The sequence below is a fragment of the Ambystoma mexicanum genome, chromosome 5q (assembly GCF_040938575.1).
Source record: "Ambystoma mexicanum isolate Mex_15411 chromosome 5q, UKY_AmexF1_1, whole genome shotgun sequence".
Taxonomy (NCBI): domain Eukaryota; kingdom Metazoa; phylum Chordata; class Amphibia; order Caudata; family Ambystomatidae; genus Ambystoma; species Ambystoma mexicanum.
Genome location: NC_090933.1, coordinates 929,486,220 through 929,509,792, shown reverse-complemented (window position 1 = coordinate 929,509,792; position 23,573 = coordinate 929,486,220). Strand labels below are relative to the sequence as shown.

The window sequence follows — 23,573 nt, the reverse complement described above, 5'->3', positions numbered from 1 at the left end:
TCAAAATGCTCACGCTCCAGGAAGTGATCCGAGCCGTTCAAGAAGGGGATTTTCTGGCGTCCCTGGATTTGCAGGACGCGTACTTCCATATTTCAGTGTGTCGGAAGCGCAGGAAGTTCCTGAGGTTTGTGATAGGGCGGACTCACTACTAGTTCACGGTTCTTCCCTTTGGGCTCAAAACCTCCCCCAGAACGTTCACGAAATGCCTGGCCCCAGTAGCGGCCTGGCTAAGAAGGCAGGGCCACCATATATACCCATATCTCGACGACTGGCTGGTAAGGGGATCCTCCCCAGCGTCGACCAACACAAGTTTGCAAGCCACCATGCAGCTTCTACAACAGCTGGGATTCGCCATGAACTTCGAAAAATCCTCGTTGATGCCATCGAGAACGTTGGTGTTCCTGGGGGCACAGTTCGAAACCCAGTCGGGGCTAGTGAAGCCTTCCCTTGACAGAATCTCAAAACTCAATAAACTGGCGGGTCGACTACGGCGAAACACCAAGCTGTCAGTGAGAAAATACGTTTCGGTCCTAGGGGCCATGGCATCCTGCATCCATCTGGTGGCCAACTGTCGCCTATTCGTGAGGCCAGTTCAGGAGTTCCTGGCGGACCGGTGGACACAGGCCCAAGGATCGTGGTCAGACAAGATAATCGACAAACTGCTTCGGACTCTTCAGTGGTGGCAGTTTCCACAACCTGAACAGTGGTGTACCCCTACAGGAGCCGGAGTTCCAGCTAACCATAGTCACAGATGCGTCACTAACCGGCTGGGGAGCTCACATGAGCATTCTTCAAACGCAAGGTCGTTGGTCTCAAACGGAGCCACTCCTATACATCAACGTGTTAGAGCTCAGAGCAGTGCGATGGGCCTTGAAGGCGTTCCTACCACACATCAAGGGATCGAGAGTATGAGTGCTGACGGACAATACGACTGCCCTGTTTTATGTGAGAAAACAAGGGGGACTCGATCCAGGACCCTTTCCATAGAGGCCCAGAAAGTGTGGCATTGGGCATTAAAGCACGAGATATCCATCGTGGCTCACCATCTCCCGGGAGTGAGGAACTCGCAGGCGGATTCCCTCAGCAGAAGGATGGCCCAGATACACGAATGGGAAATGGACACAGTTCAGCTGACACAAGTTTTCGAGAAATGGGGTCACCCCCCACTGGATGTCTTCGCAACGAAGGAAAACAAGAAATGCGAGCAATTCGCAAGCAGATGGCCTCAGGAGGGTTCCATGGACGGACAAGTTCCTTTACGCTTTTCCTCCGTTCCCCCTCATACGGAGGACGGTGCAGTGGATACGCAGGTACAGTTGCCGGGTAATTCTAGTGGCACCGTACTGGCCGAGGCAACCGTGGTTTTCCGACCTGCTTCACTTGTCGCTGGAACAACCAATAGCGTTTCCGAGGGTCCCAAACCTACTGTCCCGGGACAAAGGTACGGTGTGGCATCACGACCCGGACAGTCTCAACCTCACAGCCTGGCTCCTGACTTTTCGGAATTTGGTACCTTAGATGTTTCGGAGGATTGCCAAAAAATTCTGCAAGCGGCTCGGGCCCCTTCTACCAACAAATCGTACAACTATAAGTGGCGAAGGTTCTGTGAGTGGTGTCGAGGACTACACCCGTTAAGGGTGACTCCGGAGCAAGTTCTGCCTTACCTGCTTCACTTGGCAGAGGGGGGGTTTATCTTTCACATCGATAAAGGTGCACCTGGCGGCCATCTCTAGGTTCACGAGGAAGAGACAGTCGTCTCCTTTATTCAGCGACAGGTTAGTGAAACACTTCATGAGGGGTTTATTTCAAACTTTTCCCCCAATAAAACGTTATCCACCAACCTGGAGTCTCAACATAGTGCTGGCAGGCTTAATGAAACCGCCCTTCGAGCCTATGGCCACCTCGGCCATGAAATTCGTATCGTGGAAGTTGGCGTTCTTAATAGCCATCACGTCAGCTAGGAGAATCTCGGAACTGCAAGCGTTGTTCGTAGACCCTCCATACCTAAGATTCTTTAAAGACGAGGTGGTTCTGGCAACTAATCCTACTTTCGTTCTAAAAGTTCCTACAGTGTATCACAAACACTTGTCCATTGTCCTCCCTACTTTTTTCGCGACCCCCCCATCATCGGCAGCGGAAAAAGCTCTTCATACCTTGGACGTTAAGAGGGCCTTAAAATTTTTCCTACATCGTACACAAGAACTCTGGTCTACTCGACAACTGTTCATCGCGTATGGTCCGTCGATGAGAGGAAATGCAATTTCTAAGCAAGGACTGGCTCGGTGGGTCTCGTCGACGATTGCGTTTTGTCACTCCAAGGCCGGAAGGCCTCTGCAAGGGCATCCTAGAGCCCATTCTACAAGATCAATGTCCTCTTCAGCAGCATTATGGGCAGGAATTCCGCTAACGGACATATGCCGGGCTGCGGCATGGTCGGTGTCCCACACGTTTACCCGCCATTACTGCCTTGCGAGGCAGCATGCGGACGAGGTGCAGATGGGAAGAGCAGTCCTGCGCCATCTGTTTCAGTAAGGTAAGGTAAGCTCTGCACTGTGGAGAGTCTTTTCTACCTGTTGGTAACCGTATGCTTTATGGAGGTACAGGTATATGGGTAAACTTATTTCTTGTGTGCCTATGCATTATGTATTTTTTGTGGATGTATGTTGCATTGCTTTCTCACCACCGTCTTCCAGTTTACTGCTATACAATCTATTCCAAGCATATGAATCCATGAAAGATCCAATGCTGGAGAAGGGAATAGTTTCTTACCTGTAACTCCATTTCTCCAGCATCGGTATCTTTCATGGATTCACCTGCGCCCGCCAGCCTCCCCAGGATGCAATGTATATGCTTGATAGGTTTAACCCTTCCTACTTTGGAGGGGCCGAAATCTGAAGGGAGCCGCGGGGCGGGGCTTTTATACCGCGACGTCCTACGGGGCATGCATATGCGGGCCCCAAAAGGACGTAGATAGGACACACAAGTGTAGGAAGTTTTCCTATAGGAAAAGGCTATATATGTGTACCGAGGGGTCCCAGTCTGACGACGGGGAATATTCTAAGCATGTGAATCCATGAAAGATACCAATGCTGGAGAAATGGAGTTACAGGTAAGAAACTATTCCCTACCTGACCAGCCTCCACCAAATCTGGCACCTCCCAGACTTGCGCTGTGTATGATTTTGCTTGTAACCCACCTGACTTGATACTTCAAGCCTTGCAGTGCTTACAGTGCTTAAAGTTAAACTGGAGTCAGCGCAAGTAACATGTATGCAACAGCGTCTTGATGCCTGAGGGCTTAGTGTGCTTTACAAATGTATAAACTGAACTGAAAGTGGGTATTTATCTGGATATTTTGTTTTTATTTATTTTCTTCTTCCTGTCAGTGGAGTCCCTCTGGCAGGCTGACTTTAGGCAATACCTCAAATTACTTATTTATCCTTGGATATGTTGAGAAAGGAGTAGCAACAATGAGGTTTTCCAAAGAGTGAACTGGGGCCCAGATAAAACCAGTAATAGTGTTAATTTAACAATTTTTGTGTACAGCATTTTGAAGTTTAGGTACGTCTTCTCTTTTAGGTAGAGAGTTGGGTTTGCAACCTCTGTTGCAATGGTGCTGGGTGTGGTGGGGTTGCCAAGTGGTATTGTAGTACCCTTGCATGACTTTCCAGTAACTGCTGGACACAGTTGGAGGTTTAGGTTGGTCGAATATAATGTAGCGTTGGTCAAATCGCAGCCACTGCCCAAGTTGGGCAGGCAAACTTTTGTTAGTTGCATATTAATTATATGCCATTTGCATGCCAAGAATAGCCAACACGTGTTTCGACCTAGGGTCTTTCTCAAGGCGTAAGTGGGCAGGCCTGTTGGGTCCTGAAGTGTGTGGCTGAATAGCTTCTGAAGCCCTATTCAGCCACACACTTCAGGGCCCTGAAGATATAAGGATTTGGGTCCTCGGATTACTTGATGGAGATTTTGCTTTCTGCCAAAAGGCCAGCAACAAAATCCTTGTACCACTGCTGTCGGAATAAATTCTGCAGCTGGTGCAGAGAAGAGAATGTGGACCCTTTTCGGTGCAGTAAACCTATGGTTAATTTGGGCAATCTGGGGTTCCAGATTGGGACCATACGATACTTGGCGGCACTTTCAATCTTCAAGCACACACTGGAAGAGGTGTCTTACTTCAAGATAATACTTGTCATTCCCTTTCTAAAGGGACTCCACTACTAACGTGTTCCCTCCATCTCAGTTTCAGGTTCCATTTGGGATCCTTATCTTGTTATAAAATGTCGTGTGCGCTCCTTAGAGCCACTCCATTTTTGTCCTAATGTGCTAATCTTTGGGACCATTCTTTGTTGTGCGAACATCGGGCCACATCTTGTAAGCCTCCATATACTGCCTTCTTCAAGGACAAGGTACTTGAGTCCACTTCTCTGCTCAAAAATGTATCTGACTTTCATTTAGCCCAGAAAATTGTTACCACCTTATCTCCACACACTCGGACATATCCGGATAAGGATAAGGAAATACTACATTGGCATGATCCAAGATGAGCACTTGGCTTTATCTCTAGGAAGTTCCGGCAAGATTACCAACTTTTTGTTTGGGTTTTTGTCATAGGGCTATTACATAACGTAGGTGATATTTTAGTTTCGTGGTAAATTGGCGGTAAAGTATCATGGTATAAAAGTGGTGAGCATATTCCTCCCCCTTTTTATGTTGGTATTCTGGTTTAGGGTTGACTAAGTATATATTACTGGACCTTACACATTTAGTAGGAACCAAATATTACCATGCGTTCTGCTGTTGACTTATATACGAAATCAACCTACCAGTATTAACGGTTCTGTTCAGCTTTCAGCATGCACAGCTGAACACACTCCCACATGTACCGCTGGCTTTCTAGCTTGCTTTTCTGTTCTCTAACTTATTTTTTTTACTCTACCACCAGCGGTAAATGCACTAAAGCACTTCCTGGTTACCTCGCCTCATTTAAAAATAATCACCAGAGACCCAATTAAAAATCCCACCAGTTCAGCTTTTTTAACATTTTCATACATGTGTTAAAATAACGGTAGGTGCAATAAAACATAATTTCAGTTCACAATAACACATTTGTTTGTTCTTACCAATACATCGACACAGCTCGGTTCTCCCCTCTTTCTCACTCTTTTCCAGACAGCCATCAGCAAAAAACACCCTTTCTGTCACCTACACTTATGCCTGGCCCTTGTCAGGACTAGCCCTTTTTTCTGACATTTTCTGTCACGCCAGTGAACTTCCAGACCCATAGCATTCTGTCCAATCACCCCATGAGAGCTTAAATGTATAATTTTATTTATTCCCTGCAAGAACAATAATCTCTTTTAATGGTAAAGACAGCCCATTCATTTTGCATGCACGTTTACTTCCAAAGAACGAAAAACAGAATTTTCCATCTAGTCTTTGCATGTCATTGATAAAGGAACATTACTATTACTGGGATATTATTTAATGGGGAATAGTTAGTTGATCTGGGTTAGTTTAATGCAAAACTACACAGATGGTGAATTCATTTATAACTCCCTGTGCCTTCACTTGCACTAAATTAGCTTTCTCGATTTACATTTATCTACACTGACCCGACTGAAAATGTCATGTTTAAATTTGCTGTTCCCATCTGCGCTTCATTTTTACTGGCTGCCTCCATTGAAGTACTGCCACATACCATAACGTTTTGCAGAATACAGGTCACACGTTGGGACTTGCAGTCATAAAACTTTATCAAGATGGCTTATATTGGGCATTACGGAATGCTCCAGATGGCTGATGCGCAGAAGGCCTTGGGGTTCCATTCTACAAGGGGCATGGCAACGACTTTTCTTTACAGTGGTGCTGGTGGTATTTGTGCGGCAGCCATATGGTCTTCCTTTCACACTTTTACAAAACATTACTGTCTGGATTCGTCCTCATGCCAGGAAGTAGGATTTGGGAAGGCAGTCTTGCACTCTGTCCTTGATGAATCTTAAAAACTCATCTAAAATGCTCCTTCCTCCAAATCTGACACTGCTTTGGGAGTCTATCAAAAGATGAGGAATACGTGGGAGGAACATCCAGTCGAAAGAACGTTGCCATCGGTTAAGTAACTTGTTCTTCTAGTCACTTTAGCAAAGTAATATGTAAATGTCATGTACTTTTTAAGTTGCATATTTGGTGCGAAGTGTACATGTCCACCAGTCTTCTCTCTATTGAGCGAAGCCTGACAAGACTGCCGTAGCTACTCCTTTAAATTTCTTTTGGCTACAACCCTGGCTTACCCTTAAGTGGGGTTATTTTGCAGCCCTTTTGAGAGGGCTTCCAACAAAAGACCAACCATCGTAGCGTTAAACTAAATGAGCTCTTTAAAGACCCTTAACAGCTCTTCTCTCAACTTGCACTCTGCAAAATGGCTGCCACTGAGCGTTCATCATTCTGCTTGTTCATCATGGTGCACCAGATAGAGCACAGAAGTGCCCTGGAGTCAATCTGACCTCAAACGTTTGTCACATAGTTGAACCAAATGGAAGGTTTGTATTAATCTGAACCACTGGCACTGCTCTGGTTAGCCTTCTACACCTGTTTTTAGCCTGTTTGCGCCATTGCAATAGGGGCCCAGCCATACCCAGGTACTGTCACAATGGGACCAGCCCTGCCTGAACTGCTAGGCCAGTTCCACACAAGCAATCCCAGGCATGTTTGTCACATGCAGACTTTCTTGGTAATAAAGTTGCTAACGCTTTTTCCATGTGGATGGTCTCTTGTCTTTTCAAAAGACTTAATTTTAAAAAAAAATGTTTTTTAAAGCGGAGGTTTAGATCACTTGCCTTATGCAGACAACCTCTTTCCATGAACATGGTGCATACCTCGGCTGCCATCCTCCACCCTACTCCACAATCCTCTTTACATCCTGCACGTTCTTGATTTTAAAGTGATTCAGGTGCTATCTTTGCGCTCCCTGAACTCCTATGCATTCTGGCAGCCTTTGTTGTAGTGCAGCCTTGCATGTGGTAGAAATATGTTGGGATCTTGGGAGCTGGTGATGCTGCTCGGATTAGAAGTTTGTTGCGGCGGAGTGGGTCAGGTCGCAAGGCAGCAATAATTCCCTTTTTGCATGCCAAATGCATTAGGGTGACTGGTGTCGGTTTCTCCTGATGCGCAGTCTGCCGCTAATTCTGATCCAGTTAACCTCAATTTAACACTTTTGCTTTGGATGTGGCCATGTATATTGTGCAGCCTTATCCTCCCAGTGTGCCCCAACCCTGTCTATGGCCTTGTTGTCCATGCATTATTTATCAAATGTTTTGTGCTTATGGTACTTCTATTTTCATATTTGACATTCTCGTTTTGTTTTGCTTCTAGTTACTGTGGCCAAATCGCAGCAAGCGTATCAAGAGGCTTTTGATATCAGCAAAAAAGATATGCAACCGACGCATCCGATCAGACTGGGCCTGGCACTTAACTTTTCTGTGTTTTATTACGAGATACAAAACAGTCCAGAAAAAGCATGTACTCTTGCAAAGACTGTAAGTACGTTAACTTTTTGTTTAGTTTTCTTTTTTGATGTTGGATCTTGGTTAACTTTTTTAAAACATATTTTTCAGGCATTCGATGAAGCAATTGCTGAACTTGATACATTAAGTGAAGAGTCCTACAAAGACAGCACATTAATAATGCAATTACTAAGAGACAATTTAACGGTGAGTTGGTCATAGTGCACTGCATGCTAATTTATGCATTTGTTTCTAGAAACCAGCTGTGTAATAGTTCATTTTCTATCGTACGTTTGGGATATCAGCCCAAACTAGGGCGGGGACAGGACATTTTTGCACAGCAAGATGCTTAGGCAGAAATGTGCAGCCCAGCACATACCACCAGCCGCTAGCTTTGCAGCCGCCAGTCCTGCTCTCCCTTAATGGTCTGAGTGCTTATCACGTTCTCTTACATTAATATTGTTTGCGGTTAACGGCTCCTATTTTTTGTGTGTATTTTTTAACCGTTTGTTCCCAGTGTCCACTGTAAACATCTTATGCTTTGTGAAGATTGCCACTGAAGAAAGTGGTATTGTGCCCAATGCCTGAAAAAGACCAGGGAATTCCATTTGAAAGCACATTTTTCTTTATTTTCTGTCAGTCTGGCATGGTCATATCCGCTCTGACTTGTTCTCCCAAGTCTTTACTTTTTTAGTTCTGTGGCTGACAATCTCCCACTTTAATGCAGTCACTGTGCTCTAATTTACTAATCAGCTGTACGACCAGACCTATATTTAAACTTACACTGGCAACGAACGAAAATGGCACTTTAGGATGCCTAAGCATTACAGCTTGAATGTAGGACCACTGTTAACAATGGTGACAAACCTCAGCTATGTCGTATTTAAAGTGGAGGGGGAATGAAATCCGCCCCGCACCCCCTGCTCTTGGCACCCAACTTGTAACCTGTCTGCTTTGGGAATGGTGCTTTCTGAACCACATTTTCCTTGTAGCATCCTCTAGTGGGAGAGAGGCTGACGCCCAGAGCACACTTTCATGCCACACGCTGGTGAAAGTTTAACCAGTCTGTCATTCTGTTCTCTCAGAAATGGGGATTCCTAATAGTTTTTGCAACAGCAGTCTCTGGAGTATGCCTCTAGTCGGGGTGGAGGGGGGGGGGCGACTTCTTGCGACGCCTCAGCCTGGACTGGTTTGGGAGGACTGTTTGTGGCCCCTCCCTTTCTTCTTTCAACAGACTACCCCTTCTGCAATTGCAGCCTTGGTTGGTGGCCCCGGCAGATGTGGTTCCTGCTTTCAAAGTGAGTATTTCAATTAATGCAGGTCTTGGGGCCTCTTACTTTGGGGGGGTGGAGGTCAGGTAGTGCTTCACTCTTGCCTTACAATGCTGCATCTGGTTCCTGAAGAACTAGTTATGGCCAACTGGAGGAACTCTGAAGCAAGCATCTGTCATGTGTGTGCACCATGGAAGGATTCCTCAAGGAGTCAGTGGGAGCAAGAGGTTCATGTTGTGCCGGTGGGCATTTCCCAGTCACATAAATCCTCTTAAGGCTTCATTGGACAATGCTTTCTCCATTTTACTATTCTATATTGGTATTTAGGTTAGTCTTGTAGTTATTTGTGCTTCAAAGCCCTATATGGGAGGGAAGGTTCCAGCACTATTAACCTGCATATCACTGCAGGAATTCCCAGATACCAGGAAAACAAATTGTGTCACAACAATACAGTCTTAAGTTAAAGAGCAGACATCTAAACACGAATTCCTCTAAATAACTTGCAAAACTGTTTGTCCCCTCCAGAGAGGGATGACCCAGATGTTTTACATATGAATGCTTGCATGACCAGAAATGCATTCACGTACAAGCTCCTGTATATGGGATAACACTGGGCCTATATAATCCAATGTATTAAAAAGGAAATCTGTATATTGGCCACACAAATGTACATATGATGGTTAAATATTCTACATCGGGCATAAAATAAGGCGGAAACAATCCGTCATAGTTTGACGCTAAAGGAGCTTGATGGGGGGGGGGGGGGATACTTTTGTGACTATTCCGCTGTCCTTATGGCTGAGTCAACAGAGCTAGATGGGAGCTGCCTGCTGGAGGTGGACGCAACTATTACATTAAATACAACTTTAGGTTGCAGCCATATGTATCTATGAACTGTTTGCTGGATGAAAAAAAATAGTAAAACATCCTTTGTTTTAAACTTTATGATGGCTAAATTAATGTGTAGCATGCTGTTTTTAATATTCCCTCATATAAATGAGATTATAATTGTTCTTTTAACCGGTTTAATACCGAAGACCAGTTTCTAAGCATGAGACCAGGATTCAAACCTGTGTTGCAAGGCACACATTGCCCCTGAGCTATCCTGCCGGCCCAAATGGTTAATCTCAGCAGTACTGATATGCCAGTACACTCCCGAAAGGAGTTCTAGAAGTAAATGTTCACAATGATGTAAAACCGTAACATCACTGTCAATGATGTATGACACTTTTGTTGGAAACATTAACGATTTAGGTAATGCTCCAATATTCAGTTTAGATGAACCAAACTAATCTCCATCCCAAGCTGGAAACTGAAATGAGGATATCCCACCAATATGCTCTAAAAAGGCTTCAACTGTAAGTATTAAGGCAACCGAAGGTGACTAAATACCTCTGGATTTAGTCTGTAATACAACTGATATACTGCGCTTTATTTCTACAAATAGTCGCAACATCTCTAAGGAGCTCTTGCGTTGGAGGGCGGCGCTGGTACCCCTTTAGTTCTATATCTTTGTTGTGCCCAATGGTTTTGAACAGACGAGATTAATACGTTTTCGGAACCGCACTTACTGGATGGGAGCTGTAGCTGTATGCCCTACGCTGCTTCTTAACATGTTGAATCCACTCACTAGTGTAGAGGACAGGCCTCCACGAGCACCCCAGAAGACATGGTGTTGTAGCGCCTAGGACTGAATTATGATGCAGTTTTCAGCTAGGCCTGCAGGGTTAGGTGGTGGCACCAGTGAGGGGTTGCAGTTTTATTTTTTTAAAACATTTTTTAGTAGAGCCCTGGCGGTGATGGGTGCTGACTACAGCGACACACCCCTAACGTTTTCAGCCGTGGTGGTGAGAGGAGGAGAAAAAAAAATACCTATGCTGGGAAAATGGTGGACTGGTATCAGGCTGAGGGAAATCCTGTGTCCGCGGAAGCTGCTGAACCCCCGACAATCGCCCTGAAATGTAATCCTCAGAACCAGATTATACTCGGCTCTGTTAACTACACCCCAAAGGGAAAGGGGGAAGTGGATAACATAAACACCAGGCTGGTGACGTCTAGAATGGCTGAACAGAACCTGCAGTGAATACATAAAAAAAACACAAAATCCTCAAATTACTTAACTAACCTTTTTGATTTTGAAAACTCTGTATCCTTAACTAAAATGTAAGAATCGTACCTGGTTCTACTCTTTAAGGATCTTGGAGTGGAGTAATTGCTGATAAAATCTTTCTACCTTTATTTTGCTTTGAAGGTCTTTAAGATAACAGCAACTCCTTTGAGTTATGTAGCCTTAAGAACCTTGACTCTTGCCTTTAAAAAAACTGCATATTGTTCCAGTTATGATGGGCTTAAATGAATCCTGTTTCTTTAAAAATGAATTTTAAACCAACACACGTGAAAATAAAGTACATAGTCTCTTTTAAGAGCTTGCAAACTTGTCCAAAGTTCGTAGAAACCTTTTTGCACACACGTGCAAAAATGTACACGTGCAGAACTCGCGCTGAAGAAAATACACGCAGGGAAAAAATCACGCGCTAAAAACACACGTGCTATGAAAACACGTGCTGTAGAAATCACGTAGCAGTCTTTTCTCTTACACGCGCAATGAATACACGCGCTATGGACACCCCCGCTGTAGGTCATACGTAACAGTCTTCCGTAGCTCGCGCGCGTTTAAGAATTAAACGTTGAACACAGTTCTACTTATGAAATTACATTAACTTTCTCCAATGTCACTAATTTGAGCAACAGATTTACATATCCAAATAGTCACTTAGCTTAATGTTATTTCCAAAAGAACTTCCGAAAAATCTCCTGTGAACCTGGATACTCTCCTGAAACAACCCCAAATAAGTAGCCGCTCGACTGCCTGGATTTGAAAGTTCAAATCCACTAGGCCCAAGACTAAAGCAGGAGCAGCTACAAACACGTCCTCTCAGCTGGGGGTACGACGATGAAAGGCAGAGAGTGACAGTTTAGAATGTTCATTGTTGTCCTGCAGATCTCTTAGCCAATCAAAGCTTCTATTGTAAAGCTCCATCTTGCCTTGGGACAGAGCCAAGAATCTGTATTAAAGTCAAGGCCAAACCTACTATAGCATAAAACCTCTAACCCAAACAGAAATAAAAACGGAATATTAGAGGAAACCTGACATCTGGTAGTCTCCATTTAGGACTCTGTGTGCAGAGCCAACCCCAATACAATTGGGAAAATGCCTCACTACCTGATCCAACATCAATAAGTACTTAAGAAATCCTATGAAATATTCCTATTAAATTTTAAAGGCAAAATCATGGCTCAGGGAGCCAACCTGAAGAGGGCATGCTAAAAACGCGAGACCAGTAGTAACGCTTTGTCACCTTTTTCTCTCTCCTTGTCTCCCAGATTAATGTTTTCTAGAACCTTCCAGAATATTAAGACGTGTGCCATTGTGTGACCAAACCATATGTGATTAACACCTCCAGGGGATCTGAAGGAGCTTTCAGTTACAATCCCCACGTAAAATGTGGGTGTGTCTGTATACGTGTATACAGTACGTAAACAATGAATGCATTAGAGCTATGATTGGCAGCCACTATCTATATATGTTAATCTTGCTGTCCTATGCATGTTAAACATCCATCAATTGGCACGTGCTTGTTGGCTTATTCCAGGTAGGGGCATCCCCACAACCCATCCTTTCTGAATAAATTGACCCATATAGATCAGGGTTGTTACACCTGCATAACTTTATTCATCAGAGGAAACTCTCTGAAGAATGACATCAGCAAGACCATTGCAGGGGCTTCCTCTTGCCCTCCAAAAGCGTTCATCAGTGGGACCTTAATGTGGCAGCCATTATGCCATTTGAACCTTTGGCATCTGGCAACATGGACCACTGAACTTGGAATGCTTCCTTTTTTAGTGGCCGTAACTTCTTCAGGGAGAGTAAGCGAACTTCGGGCCATCTCTTCCATAAGGAAAGCTCATTCTCTGGACTGTGCGTTACTTCGTTCATGCGGTTCTTTATGATTACCAGCAATCTCAATGTGGAAATAATTTTATAGTTGGCTTTCCGGCAATATGCAATAATATTTGGCTGTCTTGTTACTAGACAAAAGACTACCATCTGTTGATTTTGTTTCTCACGCGTTCTGGTCTCCCGGTTTCTGAAAGACTGCGCTCATTCAACAAGAGTTTGGCAGTCTCAGTGGCTTTTCAAAGACCTGTCGGACGTGTTGGGCAGTCACCTGAGCTGGTTATGCCTTTGAATGTTTGCTCTTTAAGGGATGCTTTCTTTGGCTAACAGGGTTTGTGCAGCCATTTTGCTTGAACCCTTGTCCTCCACCCATTACATGGATATGCACCACATTTCCTAAACAGTGGGTGGGAATGCATATGAGGTTGGAGTACGAATAAATTGCCTTCATGGTGATTCTGGTACTCGGTCCTTGGTCTCACTCCTTCACAACACCCATCACCCTCTATGCATATGCTGCATTACAACTTACACAGCGTAAAAAGCGTCCTAACTGTTGGTTACGCATAGGTGGGAGAACCGAGCGATGCTTGTGCATACCGAGCCGCATTGTGAAACTTAGTGACAGCATTCTTTAAGCTTTTCCCATCCTGCTGTGCAGTTACGTCCAACCACAGTTGCGAAGCAGGCAGAGTAGGTACTGGGAGTACCAGAATCTCCATCAGTTTTTTGGTTGCAATTTTGTTTTGCTCCTGCCTCCAGAACCTCCCTTTAGGGGCGTGGAACCTCCCTTTAGGGGTGTGAGAAATTGCCATTTGACAAGTGTGAAAGCCCTGTCTTTTAATTGATACAATGTGTGTAATTTTCTGCTGATCATATTAAGTTTCTATAAACTCCATGCCAGGCGCATAGTGTGAATCTGATGTGCATCCGTATCCTGATTTTGCAGCACCTGCTCTACCAATAGCACAAAGCAGGTTCAGAGGCCGCAGTTGCCCATTTGACAGTCAAGTGGTACCAAAACTAGTATGATCAGAAGTAACTGCTGAAGCATCATACATCGACCCTGCCCAGCTGCTAAATCCCAACTCTGCCTGGCCTAACCTCAGATCCTGGTGAGTATCTTGACCTGCATCACTGGCCAAGAAGGGCTAGCTCGAACCCCACTCAGCCCAACTGGTCAATTGACGCCAAGTACAGGCAGATGGAGGGGGATATTTTCTTGCTCTCGACCATCTGCAGCCACACTCCTCTGTGATCTCTGCGGCATCACTATACTGCAAGCCTCATACTCGGCCTCCTCCTCTGTGGCGCTGCTAGGCAAGGAGAAGATCTTGGAGGCCTACAGCAAGAAACTCTATTCCAACACGTCTTTAAATATTCGCCGGTCCAACGCAGATGCCATGCTGGTTGCCGCTAGCCAAAGATTATGGGGGGAAATTGCAGACTTCCTTCCGGAGCTCCCCACTCTGAGCAAATCGTGCTTTAAAGCAGGGCTAGCCGGGGCCAAGCTTTGGCGCATGATATGGAATCCACCATTGCCCATATTGACACCTCTGGCCGTGCCATCTGTATCACCACGGACATGAGGGATAGCCTGGCTCTGGGCAAATGTTCAACCTGGATGTCCAGGAACTCATATTGGATCTAGGTTTGAGACGGTCTGGGGGGGGGGGGGCGCCTTTTCCACTTCTCCACGGACGAAGAGCTGGACAAAAAGAAACTGCTCACAAACGGCCAAGTCTTTATCCATCTTGACAAAGACCACGCCCAAATCGTACTTCCAAGCTCCGCAGCGTTCCGAGAGGTGTCGTACATACGGAAGGTTCCGAGGCTTCAGGAGCGTAGATCCAGGCAGCCGGAGCGTTCGCCATCTCCGAGCCGACGCAAGCAACAAAAAGGGGGACTGGGGAGTAAGGGCTTTTTCCAGTCCCACTCCTCCGTGACAGCCTCAGAGGGAAAGAAGGCATGACGCGCCCCTTTGGGTCCATGTGTCTCCGGTGGGGGGGCAGGCTTGCTCTCCATACACATTTCTGGTGCCAGAATTTCACGTACCCCTGGATCCTCTCCCTAGTATCCTTGGGGTACTGCCTCCCTATCCCAGCCTCTTCTCCCTCCTCCGCACAGGTTGGGACAGCAACTCTTTTGGCAGAGATCTGGTCGCTCGTAGAGAGCCAGACAGTGGAGGAAGTCCCAGTGAGGCTTTGGTTTTTACTCAAGGATTTTCGCCATTCAGAAGAACCAGGCGGGACTGAGGTGTTTGTTTATTTATTTGTATAGCGCTCTTGACCCAGGGGTATATGTGCGCTTAGAGCATCAAGTTACAGGCATCAGTAGGGAACAATAGTACAGTAGTAATGAGGCAGAGTAGACAGAAAGACAGTGCATAATAAGAAACATTGTACATTAGGAATGCATACATACATACATGGTTGGTTATTTGTTGAGTAACCAAGTGATGACCTTAGTTCTGAAGGGATGGAAGGTAGGTGTGGATTTGATATCCAGTGGAACAGTTTTCCAAAGTTGTGAGGCCAGAGTTGGGAAGCTGGATCCACCAGCTCTTTTGAGGGAGTATTTGGGCACAGTCAGTTGTAGTGTGTTAGAGGATCTAGTGGTTCTAGTGTTCTGTCTTAATGTAAATTTGTTAGTGCGATAGGGTGGGGCTAGATGGTTAAGAGCTTTGTATGTAAGGCATAAGGTTTTTAGGTCGAGTTTTTGTTGGATGGAGAGCCAATTGCAAGCTATTCTTGTAGCGGAGATATGTTCTCTTCTGGGAATATTTAGGGCGGCACGGAGTGCGTTGTTTTGTAAGACTTGCAGTTTGTTGATTACTGTTTTGTTGGCGCCTGCATAGAGGCTGTTACAATAGTCCAATTTAGATTGAATGAGTGCTCTGGCTAAGGTGAGGCAGTTGTTGGGGGAGATCAATGGCCTGCAGGCCCTGATTAATTTACCAGTGTAGGCAGTGGCTGAGGCAGTCATATTAATTTGTTTGGCTAGGTTGGTATTTGTGTCTAAATAGAAACCGAGGGTTTTTACACTCTTGGCAATGGGTAAGGTGTTGCCGTCAATGGTAAAGCTGGTGTAGCTGGGGCAGAGTTTCCGGATGGTATTGGGTGAGCCGACAAGAAGCAGTTCGGTCTTATCATTCAGGCAGAGGCCATACATGCCTGAATGATGGAGAAGACTTCATTGATCCATTTGGCGTCCTCGTTGTAATTACCGGATAGGGTGAGGAGTATCTGGGTGTCATCTGCGTAGTTCGTGTAGGTGACACCCAGATTGTCCAGTTTGTTGAATAAGGGCTTTGTAAATATATTATACAAAGTAGGTGAAACACAGGAACCTTGTGGGACACCGCAAGTAATGGGAATAGGGTCAGCCGCTGCTAGGGGTGAGAAGACCCGCATGGTCCTATTCAGGAAGGATTGAATCCATGTGACCGCAGAATGGGAGAAGTGTGCTGCCGATGACAGGTGGTTGCACAGGATTTTGTGGTCAACCAGGTGAAAGGCAGCGGAAAGGTCGAGGAGAAGGAGAATGGCAGCCTTACCTTTATCTTTGAGTTCGTCTATCTGGCACTTGAGGTCAACAAGGGCCGTTTCTGTCCCATGTTGTGGTCGAAAGCCAGATTGGCGAGTTCCTAGTAAATGGTTAGTCTCAAGGTAATCCTGGATTTGTAGATAGGCCACTCTATCAAGAATCTTTAGTAAGAATGGGACGGTGGTAATGGGTCTGTAGTTAGTGGGTATGTCCGGGTCGAGAGTGGTTTTTTTTTAGTAGTGGTAGGACCCTGGATTGTTTCAGATTACTGGGGACCAGGTTGTTGGAGAAAGACAGGTTTATTAATTTAGTAATGAAGGGGGAGAGATCCCTGGCTGCATCTTTTATGATTTGTGCGGGGCAGCTATCCCCCTTACAATTCGAGTTTTTCAGAGATGCAATAATTTTCTGTACCTCCGGTATAGATACCTTTTTGAAGGTAAAGCCTGAGCTGGTGGCGGTGGGCGGAAGAGGGGTAGAACTGGAGGTAGAACCAGGAGTGAGTTGTTGTCGTTTGTTGTCAATTTTGGTTTGGAGCCCTGAAATTTTGTTAGCAAGAGCATTCTGGATCCCTGTGCACCAGGATTTATCCTTGGTGCAAGAGTCAGTGGGAGGAGTGGGGTTTTCTAGTTCTTTTAGGATGTTAAATAGCTCTTTTGTGCTAGAGCTTGCCTGGGAGATCCTAGTGTTGAGAGATTCTTTCTTAGCGCGTGTAATCTCCTTTTTGTTGAGAGTGGAGATATTAGCGAGATTAGTTTTATTGTTTACTGAAGGCACTGATTTCCATAGTGCTTCAAGTTTACTTTTTTGTTGACGGAGAGTTTTGAGCTCCGGGGTGTACCATGTATTCGGGTGTGCTATAGGTTTCTCTTTGCGCATTTTCAGTGGGGCAATGATGTCAATGGCTTTGGTCATGGAGTCGTTGTAGACTTTGACCAATTGGTTCAGGTCAGTTGTAGCTGGAAGTGCGTTTAGAGTCGGGATCACCAGAGGTATTAGTGCTTCCGCTGTGATGTTACTCTTTTTCCTGGTTGAGCAGGCAGGTGCAATAATGGGTTTTTTGTGCACTAGATTACTGGTATTAATGTCAAATGGGAGGAGGTAGTGATCGGTCCAAATGAGCTGTGTGGGATCTTTCACGGTAATGTTGCAGTTGAGGGCGGTTATCCAGTCAAGGATTCTACCCTTCGAGTGTGTGGGTTTGGAACAGAATTGTTTTAGGCCCTGCTCCCCTAATGCCGTGGCCAGGGCAATGGCTGGTGTGTCGAGAGGGTCATTGAACCCAAGATTAAAGTCTCCAAGTATAATCATTTGTGCTGATGGTTTAGAGCTTTCTGCAACTAGTGAGGTGATGTCTTCTTCAAATGAGCCAGGTGGGCCCGGGTGGACCTTTCCACCCTCGACCTCTCCTTACCCCTGCAAATGGTTACGCCAGCTTTTATAGCGGAGACATTGGACAAGGGAGACTAGATGTGCTCCCTGAACCAGAAGGACGCGTACCTACACGTCCCTATTTGGCAGCCCATCGTTAGGTCCTTCGGTTCAGGGTCGTGGGCTACCATTTTCAGTACAATGTCCTTCTCCAGCATGGGGTATGGCATGAATTCACATGCTTATGAATATTCCCCGTCAGGCTGGGAATCCTCGGTAAAGGAAAAAATCAGTTTCAGTTTCTGAACTGTCGTTCTCCTAACAACCAATCACTGGTCTCTGGGTCATACTGCCCCCAGCCAATGACTGCCCGCTACCTAAGCCCCTCTGGCAGCCATCTTCAGATTTGGTAGCACGTAAAGTGGCAGTAGGACCAAGAGAAGAGCCACAGAGGTGTAGGCGGGAGGGTTCGCATGTGAATCCATGCCCGACCCATGCTGGAGAACAGTTACAGGTAAGCAACTTGTTCCTTCTCCAGCATGGCGTCTGGCATGTATTCACATGCTCATGAATAATGAATACATAGCAGTACACATGCACAACCACGGGAGGTGACAAGGCTCAACACCAAGCATCTCATACCTCATCACCAGGCTCACCTTCAAGCAAACAGCTTGCGCAGCACTGCTTGGCTGACTCTGGACTCCTCCCTGGAATCCCGGTCGACGCAGTAGAATTTCGTGAAGGTGTGCGTCGACCTCCACGTAGCAGCCCTGCAGATGTCCAGCAGGGGCACACCAGACGCCTTAGTTGTAGCGATCGCTGTAGTCGAATGGGCTCTCGGACGGCCAGGCAACGGTCGGGTTTGCCAACCGGTGACAATGGGTGATGCAGCTGGAGAGCCACCTGGAAATGGAAGCCTTGGAGAGGGCCTTCCCTTGGTTCACAGGGCCAAAGTTCACAAACAGCTGTGATGTCTTCCGAAAACACTTTGTGTGGTCCACGTAGAACTTAAGTGCTCTAGCCACATCCAGTGCAAAGTCCTCTCGGCCAGCGACTGGAAGAAAATTGGTAACGGCAAGGGCTTGTTGAGATGACAGTCAGACGGCACCTTGGGCATGCAGGAGGGGTGCGTCCGCAGCACCACCCTCGTCTCGTGTAATGTCAAGTAAGGTGGTTGCACCAGTGGGAGAGATGAGCGGTGATGGCCACAAGAAATGCTGTTTTCCATGACAAACTTCAGTGGTGCCGAATGCATGGGCTTGAACGGGGGACCCATGAGCCTAGTCAGCAACACATTGAGGTCCACGCCGGGCCTGGAGCCTTCACCGTCGGGAACAAACAGAAAATCCTTCTATGAATTCCTTGACCAGGTGGTGTGACCATAACGACGACGGCCCCTGAGTTCTGGTGGCACGAGATAGCCGCCAGATGAACCTTGATGGACGCATGAGCCAACCCCGCATTGGCCAGCGACAGAGGTACGGCAGCACTTGTGGAGCCGTAATCCATAGAGTTTGTGTGGCACCAGATGGCGAACCTCTTCCACTTATGTCTGTAGCATTTCAGTTGATCGGGGGGGGGGGGAATATTCATGAGCATGCGAGTCCATGCCAGACTCGTGCTGGAGAACCGTTACAAGTAAGTAACTTGTTCCTTGGCAGCCATCTTCACATTTTTACTCCACGTCCTTGTGTTTTACTCTTTGCTTTTTGCTAAGAAATGCCTATTGTTTGAGCCTGTGTGCTCTATCGTTTATTCATCCGACTAACAGGGATCTGTTTTTCGGCATCTTTCATCACCCCTCGAGGGCAGAATCGTCAAGTTTCTTCTTTAAAGTTTCCAGAAGGCCATCGGACCTACACCACACGCCGGACCATGTCCGAGGACTGGGTCCCCTCTTCAAGCTCTACACCAGCTGCGGTTTGAGGAATGTGTTCGTGGAGGACAAGCATTGCCAGTGCCTATTCATCCGCACAAGGATTGCGAGATCAGTCGACTTTACCAAGCGCACCATCAAGGTTCGGCCGCGGATTGGCAGCATGGCTCATCGCCAAGGCTTCTACCCCCACACTGGATGAAGTTTGGGACGACGAACATCGAAGAGGAAATTGTCGATTGGGGGGGCCCTTTATCAACACCGGGAGACGAAAAAACCTTCTGGATGACGTCTGGGATGAGGGCCTAGCGCTACTGAAAAACACTTCCTCTGCGAAAAGAGACCGGCTGGAGAAGAAATACCGGGTGCCAGAGTCTGCACCCATGTATCTGTGGTCACAGCCATCACCAGACTGTTCTTGGCGGCTGCGTGGAAGAAATCCAACCAGTCTCAGCTAAGGGAAGAAGTTGGGTGCCGTAGGTAGGAAGGTCATCTACTCAGAGGCTACGACAGTCAAAGCGGCGAATGCTTTAGCGATCCTGGCCAGGTATGGTGGAGTAAGGTACAAGATGGCCCCGCTACTGGAATTCCTCCCCGAGGACAAGCAGGTCGAGGCGTTCGAGATCCTCCAGGAGGGCGAGGTGGCGTCGGACCATGCAATCATCGTGGCCCTGGACATTACAGGCGCGGTGTTCCACCAAATGGTGGAACAGGGTTTGCCATGGTCGTCGTGGCTGGTTTAAGGCTACCAACTTTAGGCATGATGTTCAGACGAGGGTCCTAGATATGCCGTTCAGGGACAATCTCTTTGGAAAGGTTGTTGAATCGCTACAGGCCAAGACCGAAAACGGCCCATGCCCTGGGCATGCTGCAACTACACTGTACGTCCTTTGTTCCTTTGGAGGGATGTAGGGCAGATAGTTTTCGGCAGAGGAACGTCCTCTTGCCGCCAACCCTCCTGTTGCATGACCCAGGAGGCCTAGAAGGGTTGTTGGGCTGTCACCGTCAAGGCTCCCAAGGCGGCGCACTGGCCTCAAGCAAGATTGAACCGGCCAAGATGTCGGGCCTGCACCCCGGTGCGAGGCCAGCTGGCAAACTTTGTCAGCGTGTGGGGAAAACATCTACACCAAGGAGACACTTGGGAGTTTCAGCAAGTGTCCGCAGAAAACACCGGCGGCTCGACGGGAACCCATCCCTCAGCTGCAGCTGGAGGTTTGGGCCATTTAAAAAAAGGGGGCTCCAGAGTTTATTATAAATACTTTCTAGTAAAGAGCCTGGAGGGCTGGAGGCCCATTCTCGATCTACAAGTACATAAAGTCCTGAAAATTCAGGATGGTTGCATGCTCTGCCAACTGGAGGGAGACCTGCTGTCGCTGGATCTAGATGATGCGTTCTTCCTCATTCACGATAAACCGGAGTTCCTACGCTTCTTTGTACAGGGGCAGCACTACCAGTTCAAGGCCCTCCCCTTCGGACTGAAGTCCACCTTTACGGAGTGACTGGCACCAGTGGCGGCCCATCTGCGACCCCAAGGGATACATGTGTACCCATGCCTCGACGACTGACTTAACCATGCAAAGTCAACAGATTGCCGTCGATCACACAGGACAGTCTGGCTGCTCACGGATCTGGGGTTCTCGAAGTCCTGCTTCATATCGCAAGACACTCTGTTCCTGGGGTGCAGGCTCCACATGGTCTCTTGCCTGGCTGCTCCATCTGAGGACAAGATGGCGTCCAGGCTCGACTCTGGCCTTGCTACAAGGGACTACATCCAGGCGACATTTCCAAGGCCTCAATAGGCCCAAAAGTTACGGATAGGCCTCTACCCGGCACTCCGACCACTGGGCCTTCTGGTGCCGTGGACGGCGTTTTGGCTACCGCTACATCATCGGAGGCTTTGTCTCACGACGATTCGGTTACTATCCAGAAGAGCATCGGTAGGATCGCAGCGGCGGTGGGCCTTATGCCGGTCCCGGGGAAACATTTTCAGCGGACTAGGGCCGCGATTCCGATGGCGCTTACGGAGATAGTCCAGAGCCTCTCTGACACCCTGAGAAGTTCCTCTCGACGCCAAAGGGCGGAGAACGTTGTTTCTCCCCACCTCGGCCCTTTTGGGTCCTCGAAATGGACTACTGAAAAGTTCAAGGGATGTATGGATCGGCTGGAGCAGATTATCAGTTCTGCTGACCAGCCTCCGCCGAAAAAGGCTCGGGTAGACCCTAACCTTCAAATACAAGATGTTCAGCCTCAGGTTTTCCAACAGGAAGACGTGGCCCACATGGACACATACAGGGACATCTATACTGAAGAAGAGGAATCCTCTTTTCTCAAATTATGAAGATCAACAGGAGACGACGAGAACTGGCAGGAAACCCAGCAAGAAGGACAGGATCCTTGGTCACATCAAGATCAGGACTCTGATATTTTGCATTGATTCTCCTTCCACCCCGGCTCGCCAGGCCTCCCCTGTGGATGACCAAATGGCTTTCAACACCATGTTGAAGGCAGAATTCTTCAAAATTGCCACTCAAGAGGCTTTGCCTGGGCAGGATTTTGTGGAGGACATTAAGGGAAAACCTCCGGCACGTCAATCCATTCCCCTCCTTTACTCTGTTAAGAGGCGGAGAGCTTGATCTTTAGTCACACCTGTCCAGACAAGGGCCGTGAACCGGAGAGTCGAAAAATTATTTCAGCCTTCTCCTTCCGACCCTCTATATATCAAGGGGCATGCTATCCCGGACTCACTGGTGGTGACCACTACTCGTAACAAGGCAGGGGTACCCCTTGCCACTGGAGAATCACCTCCGGACAAGGAGTCTAAAAGATTGTATGCCCTAGGCAAACGTGTCATGTCAGCAGCTGCATATACCATTCGGGTTGCTAATAACACTACGCTATTAGCAAGCTATGCCGATGCCCAATGGAACCTGCTCCAAGAGGCCTTCAGGAGGTCCCGGAACCGACCAGGACCAAGCTTCTCGCCATTGTTGCGGAAGGAAAACTGGTTAACCAGATGTGGTTAAAAACATCCTGGATACTGCAGAAACATCTGGCAGATCCCTTGCACAAGGCACTCTTCTGAAGAGATGCGCATGGCTGCGTACATCGGGTTTTAGACCTGAAACTCAGGCCTCCCTCATTAATATGCCCATCGAAGAGTCCAACCTCTTTGGGAAAGCAGTTGAAGCGTTGGAGACATCCAAGAAGCAGCATGAGACCTTAAAGTCTCTGCAACAAATTACACAAAAAACCCTCTTCCTAGAGGGGTAATAACTCTCGGCGGTCCTTTCCAGGACAAGCTCGTGCCGGTCAAAACTACGGCACGGGCAGCTTCAACAATAACCAAACATCTGGAAGCCCCTCTTACTAATCCCTCAAGGGTTCAGAAACGCGGTAAAGGCAGAGGCCCCAATCCCAGAGGAGCCACAGCCACGGGTCAGAAATGACCAAGTCCAGGTCCCCTCCCATGCCTCCCTGGTCGGGGGGCGATTAACATCTTTCCTCAAGGCATGGGAGGGGATAACTTCCGACCAGTGGGTCTTAAAGACGGTCACCCACGTTTACTGCGTGGAATTCTCCCGACCTCCACAGACAACCGCGCTCACAGCGCCTTTTACCGGACCATGTTAACATCCTGATTCAAGAGGTGGAAGCACTGCTGGGAAAGGACGCCATAGAAGCTGTACCTATTCTTCAGGTAAACAAGGGTATTTATTCAGTGTACTTCCTTGTACCCAAAAAGGATCACAGCATGCGTCTTGTTCTAGATCTGTGCCCAGCGAACAAGTTCAAACCCCAGAAGTTTCGCATGGTAACACTACAAGAAGTGATCCCATTGCTGAAACGGGGGTGGGACTTCATGGCAACATTGGATATGAAAGATGCATACTTTCATATTTCAATGTTGCCAGCGCACAGAAAATACCTTCATGATCCAGGACAAACACTACCAGTTCAAAGTACTCTCCTTCGGCATCGCCTTCGCGCCAAGGGTGTTTACCAGTCCTGGCAGTGGCAGCAGCACACCGGCGCAGACTATCACTC

At 47.2% G+C, this 23,573-nt stretch overlaps 1 protein-coding gene across 1 annotated transcript in view; it reads left to right on the top strand.

The window, feature by feature from the left end:
• Positions 1-23,573, top strand: part of YWHAZ (tyrosine 3-monooxygenase/tryptophan 5-monooxygenase activation protein zeta) — a 122,498-nt gene that overhangs the window by 65,502 nt on the left and 33,423 nt on the right. The window contains exons 4-5 of the mRNA XM_069621446.1: positions 7,374-7,537; positions 7,616-7,711. Coding sequence (XP_069477547.1) covers positions 7,374-7,537; positions 7,616-7,711 — 260 coding nt within the window. The remainder of the gene's footprint in view (positions 1-7,373; positions 7,538-7,615; positions 7,712-23,573) is intronic.